The 6,000-nt window shown below is 43.5% G+C and overlaps 1 protein-coding gene across 7 annotated transcripts in view; it reads right to left on the reverse strand.

Moving 5' to 3' along the window:
• LOC116385377 (sodium/potassium/calcium exchanger 2-like) overlaps positions 1–4,456 on the reverse strand; it is a 36,701-nt gene extending 32,245 nt beyond the window's left edge. For 3 of the 7 annotated variants that reach the window (XM_031850793.1, XM_031850796.1, XM_031850792.1), the window contains exons 1-2: positions 4,287–4,456; positions 2,047–3,115 (exon numbers count right to left, since the gene is read on the reverse strand). In XM_031850793.1, the coding sequence (XP_031706653.1) occupies positions 2,047–2,949 (903 nt within the window). In that variant the 5' untranslated portion in view covers positions 2,950–3,115; positions 4,287–4,456. The remainder of the gene's footprint in view (positions 1–2,046; positions 3,116–4,286) is intronic. The other 4 variants (XM_031850795.1, XM_031850794.1, XM_031850789.1 and 1 more) reach the window with 2 other exon arrangements.
• Positions 4,457–6,000: the final 1,544 nt, after the last annotated feature.

Genomic DNA, 6,000 nt, shown 5'->3' on the forward strand with positions numbered 1-6,000 from the left:
GGAAGCTTATTTTAAATCAAGAGTCTAGTTCAAGGGCATGGCATCGAATAGCACCCTATTGTCCTTACAATGCAATACTTTGCACCTGAATGGCACTGTATGGAGGATTAAGGACACCTTGGAGCTCAGCCACGACAGTTAAATGATTAATTTATAAAACAGCGGCTCAGTCCATAGTAGTGAATGTCACCCAAAAACAGAAAGACAACAGCAGAACACCAGACCCTCAAATCATATTTTGCAGGACACTTGTCCTTGCTCTCCTGTTTGACTCTCCATTATTCATGTATGAATTTACACACATACACGCCTGCTAAATTGCCAATTAATTCCCAAAATAACGTGTCTTAAAATACACAGGTCCCCAAAGTGTCAAAGCTTTATTAAAAAAAGGTGTTTAGATTACATTCTAATAATATTTGCACCTTTGTAGTTCTATTAACCCAGTAGACCCAGACTACAAAATAAAAGAGGTTTACTGACAATCTAGGCTTAGTAAATAAAAGCTTAAGACTGTTATTTTGTACATCATCTAATTCATTTTTTTAAATGTATTGTATGTTTTACATGTTCAGAGCAGGGTGCTGAAAGGTGCAGTCATGAGCTTGTTACCCACAATGCAAGAGAAAGGAGAGGCTAAATCCGCTGCACGTGTCGTAGGAGATGAGACATGATGGTCGGATTTGATCGACTCATCTGTCTCTCACTTTTTCTCCTTCAAAAGTTGTTTTTTTTAAATATGCACACAAGCGGTCCTGTTGGCCAGAGTACCCAGAATCCATTGCAGTTCAAGGTCACCAGAGTGTTCTCTGGCACTCAGCCTGTGCACCTCAGTTCTCAGTCTTTTCTTGCACAGAAGCCCTCAGTCAAATTAGTTACGGCAGAATAGGAGCTAAAGAAAATAACTATTTTCACGCTTGCTTTTTAAATGAAGAGAGGCATTCATTTTAGCATTTGGTTTGACACACTGAAAATCAAATGGCGATGTTGGCTTCTTTGAGAGTTTCTCCCCCCATCATTGTGAAACCTGCCGTTTAAATATCCTTTATGTACTTAGAATAAATCCAGACTTAATTAAAGCTTTACAATGCAACTTTCACAAAATTTCATTTCCATCTCATGTCACAAAGAAATCTAAATCCGTCTGGATAATCTCTACACCGGTATCAAATTGCACTGCGGTGTCTTTTGCCCTCAAGTGTCATTGAGGGTGGCGAATGTTATGTGAAGTAAAACAATGATTTCTACGTTTTTTTTGTCTATGGAGTATTCACTGTTTATGTTACAGATCGAAAAGTAAAACATTGCACCGAGAGACTGTACATGAAGAAGAACCTCCCGGGAGCAAATGTGGAGAAACGGACGGAACAAGACTACCACAGCAGTCCTGAACCCATTTACTGCATGTGGTTCACATGTTTACTCAACTATTTAAATACAGTAATATTGTGGGAAATCTTTAACTAGGGGGAAAGAAAAAAAAACCCACAGCTCTTGAGATTTTCCAAGGGATTGTTTTGTCAGACCGGGACACAATTTGTAGAGCTTAACCCAGAATTACACATATGACTGTGTTTTATTAATCCCACAGTGGAATACTGTATGCCCGCCCTGTGGAGCATCATTTAAGCCACACGAATGGACAATTGTCAGTTTGCGGAATATTGCATGATCTAAGAGTGCCGGACATCTGTGAGATACGGGTGTCATTTGAAAATGCTCATTTGGCTGATGAGAACAAAAAAAAAAAAGATGCATGGAATTAAAAGCATGTCTCTACAAAAAAAACGCTTTCATCACAGTCAGCCTGACTTCATCAAAAATAACAAATCAGCTGCATGATATGTGTCAAAGGGATGAGTGTGTGTTCCCATGCAAGAGGAGACATGGAAGGTCATTTCTATCAGCCAAAGTACCAAAACTCATTACTTCACACCTACTGCAACTTCCTCATAGTCGGACATTTCATATAAAATTGTATTTTCAAAGGAGATGGCGGTGAAGGGAAGTGAGAGAAAAGTAATATGGATCAAGAAACCAACTCACCTTGGGCTGTACTTCTACTTCTACCACTTGGTTCTTGTTCATGCAACTTTTGACGAAGCCCTCAACATTGCTGTTGCACTTCATGAAGATCACGTAGGCGGCGTAGGCTGAGAGCAGTGTGATACTTTCCCACATGGTGATGACGTTATCCAGGAAGAAGATGATGAGCATGATCAGATCCAGGATGTAGAAGGAGACGTCGCGGAAGAGTGGCCACCATGTTAGGTTGAGGATTTCCCTGGAGAAGATGGCACACATCCCAATCACGAAGAGGATGTTGAAGACGGCCGAGCCCACGATGGTGCCGATGCCCACGTTGCTGTGCGAGATGAAGACGCCGATGATGGAGGTGAAGAGCTCCGGGGCTGAGCCACCTGCCGCCATGAAGGTGGCACCCGCTACGTCATCCGAAATGGTCAGCTTCTCTGTGATGACCGTCAGCGCTGGGACGAAGAACTCGTCACACACTATGGCTAAGGCAATGAACATGTAGATCATGCCAAACATGTGGAGGACCACTGCTCCTTTGCGTCGCTCCTCGAGGGTGAAAAGGTCTGGTGGGTACGCCCCCTGGCTTTCGTTGCTATGTGCTGAAGATCTCATGGCTGTTGGCATGTCGGCTGACACATTGGGGTCCCTCTGCAGTTGGGTGAAAAGTAGAGTCCTGTGGGGGGCCGACTGGTGGAGACTCTCCTGGGGGAGCACTGGCTCACTGAAACCCCATGAGCTCCAGGTCAAGGCACTGAAGGACACTGCACTTAAGGCCACCAGGCTGAGGACAAACCCTACGATTCGCAATGGCCTCAGCTTTTTCCGCAGACACCGGTAGGCCTGCCGCTTACAGGCGGCACTCAACGTGGGCCTTCTCTCGAGGGAATCCATGCAGGGTTGGTCTGAACCCATGTCTGTGCAGCTTGTGGTGTCCTCACTCTCAATGGCTGGGTAGGATGAGGGGAGAGCACATGAGGAGACAATGCATGGTGTTGTCACCAGTTTCAAATGAGTTGAATAGATTGTAGGTGCTTTCCAGGGTCTGGTTTGCCAAATGATGTCTTCATATTAGCCTCTGCTGGAAAATGTCAACAGAATGAAGAAAATTAACAATTGAACCAGGAAAGAGACTTAAGAGTGTAAAATTAACTTTAAAATACAATCAAATTTAAAAAAAAGGTAATTATTCAGTAAACAAGGTACTGTATATTCTAAAGACTCTGTTCTGTCAGTTTAAACAGTTTGATGCTACAAAGTGAAACGAGACAGACAACTAAACAATTATTTGATTCGTTGATTAGTCAATCATCAGAGTCTCAAATAAGCACTGTTGCTGATATTCTCTTTTTATATTAAATTGTAAATGCAATAACTGGAAATGTGTGATGGCCAATTAATTCATGTCTTTCTTTATAAGAGTTTAAAAAAATGTAATGAACAACATTAACCAATGACCATTGTTGCTGTGGAGAAGTCGGCTATAAATCAGGGCTAATACTCCTGATGACTACCAAAAAAAGCTGCATGTAGATATTCAGAAATGAAATCGAACAGGAAATCCCCAGTTACAAGGTTATGCAGATTTGAAATAGAAATAGGCCTACTCAGCTTAAAATGCATTATCTTGAATGTTAAAACCACCCCACGGTATTCTCTTACTGCACTCAAATGCATCGAGGATTTACAAGAAGTTTGAACATTTACTTGCAATTGAAATCATGTGGCCTGAGTACACTTACATTAGCTGCATACCATCAAGTGTACTCAGTGATTTACATGCAGTAATTCACAATTCCAACACATTTGAAGCGCAAGATGCAGCTACACACAGAGAACAACTTCAGCTTCATGATTCTGCTGGTTTAACGATTTCATTTTTAATTGTGACAACTTGCATTTTAAAAAAAATCGAAAACCTGCCGTTTTTCCCCTGTGAACATATTACGAAACATGAAGGCCGGCGGTTCAGTGAAAACGGTGAACGCTACGATGCCGCTGCTCAGGTGAAAGCACACACACGTACATCCTGTCCTGTTTGACTTTCCAATGATGCACAGCCTGCCGCCTTTAAGCTGAACGGCTTGTCAGAGATGGTAGTTCCACTGACAACTCTTCCCCCCTGTCTGCCCTTCAATAATGCCCTCGCCCTTTCAGCTGGAGCATCATCTTCCACCAAGAGAGCCCAACATGAGTTCCCCTTGCGTGGCGCATGACGCGTGCAGCGGCTGCAGTACGGTGGCATGCCTTACCTTTGTCAGAGGCGAGAAAAACAGCCGCACGGCACAGCAGCAGGTTGAAATTAAATCCTCTACGGTGCCCTCTTGCTCTCATTGAGCAATGTGTGACCGCTCTCTGCTCTCCGACGACAGAGGAGGAGCTTTGGAGGAGAGGGATGGGAGGGGGGGGGGGGAATGCTTTTCCAACTGCGCTCACCTCTCTCCGTCACAAAAGCAGCAGCAGCAGCACCCACCCCTTCTCGGATGAGAGGAGGAAAAAAAAAAAATGCCCGGTCGAAAATACCTTGCTAATGTAGCAGAATAGTGTGCTGGGCTGGGCTGCCCACGTGAACCACTTGCTTTATTAGTAAAGCCAGGTAAGCGGCAGACGGCGCATCCTTTCCTGCTCGCTTCACGCGGTGGGGGCGTCGGTGATGTTGCATTTTGGGGGAGGAGTTGCCGTGGTTACACAGCAAAGGCAGTATTTCCACTGGTTTATCTTTTTTTATTCATTATTATTGTTCATCTGATGACGGAACAGGTGGATGTGCTTAAGCTCCGTTTCAGATTGATGTGCAGGCGATGCCTGAGGTCATTTCAAGGTTATATGCAGAGGGTGGATCCCATGTGCAGCCATAGGATAATCTCCCACAAATGACTGTTCTTCTCACTGAATATAGAGTATAATGTTTCATTTTAAAGGGGTTTTTGTTGTTGTTTTTTAACTCTTTGGTAACATATTAGTTTTTCTTGCCATGATCTCAATGTATGTTCGATATGAAGATGCAGTCAGCAGCCGATTATCTTATGGCATCGACTGGCTCTGTCTGGAGTATAACAACATCTCTCTTCCAGCGCTTCTTAAGTTTCTCTATTGTAACTCGTTGCTGTTAAAAGGACATTTTCTGGGTTTCGGTGTTTGTGTGAGGGACTAGTTCTTGGTTGGGTGCAGTGACTTCCTGGAGTCTACCACAGTTGTATTCCTGCAGAATAAACAAACAAGATGCAATATGTAAATGTGGTAACTTTAGAGGTGGTAGGTGGATTTTGTTACCATTTGACCAAGCCAGGCTAGGCTAAGCTAAGCTAACCGACGGCTGGCTTCAGCTTCATATTGAGCAAACAGATAGAAGATCGATCTTCTCATCTACCTCTGGGCAATTCCCAAATTGTTGAACATTCCCTTCAATATCTTGATTTATTATTTCAAAACATTTTTGTTCCATTACCAAATGTGAGATTGTACAAGGTAACACATACTTCATATACCAGTTTGCCTAATTTTGAATATGTCAGCCAATATCCAGCCCTCATCTGACATAACCTTCATGCCTACAGCCCCCTGGGTCGCCATGTTTCCCCCTCGTGTCACAGAAAGCCCCCCCCCCCCAACCACTTTGCATTAGTCGACAGGCCACGCACTGTTTGATAGACGCAGACACGCAATCTCTACACAGTGTGACAAAGTATGTGCGACACTAATGGCCTGCTGCTGTATAATAAATCATGATTCACTGACCTCATTGATTGCACTCTCTCCTCTGCTCTCATCCCCTCCCAGCTGTAGCTACCTCTTGTTACCCAACAGGAAACACAGAGGCCGAGAGCATTGACTCGAGTTATCTCAGATTATCAATAGTCAGATGTTTTGTGATGACTATCCGTTGCGGTTCGTGTTGGTCCACAGTCCAAAGCTTGATTAGCTGTTTTCGTATTACTTTTGAAAAACAAACATAAAAACAAACAT

The sequence above is a fragment of the Anarrhichthys ocellatus genome, unplaced genomic scaffold (assembly GCF_004355925.1).
Source record: "Anarrhichthys ocellatus isolate YVR2014 unplaced genomic scaffold, GSC_Weel_1.0 scaffold11, whole genome shotgun sequence".
NCBI classification, from domain to species: Eukaryota; Metazoa; Chordata; class Actinopteri; order Perciformes; family Anarhichadidae; genus Anarrhichthys; species Anarrhichthys ocellatus.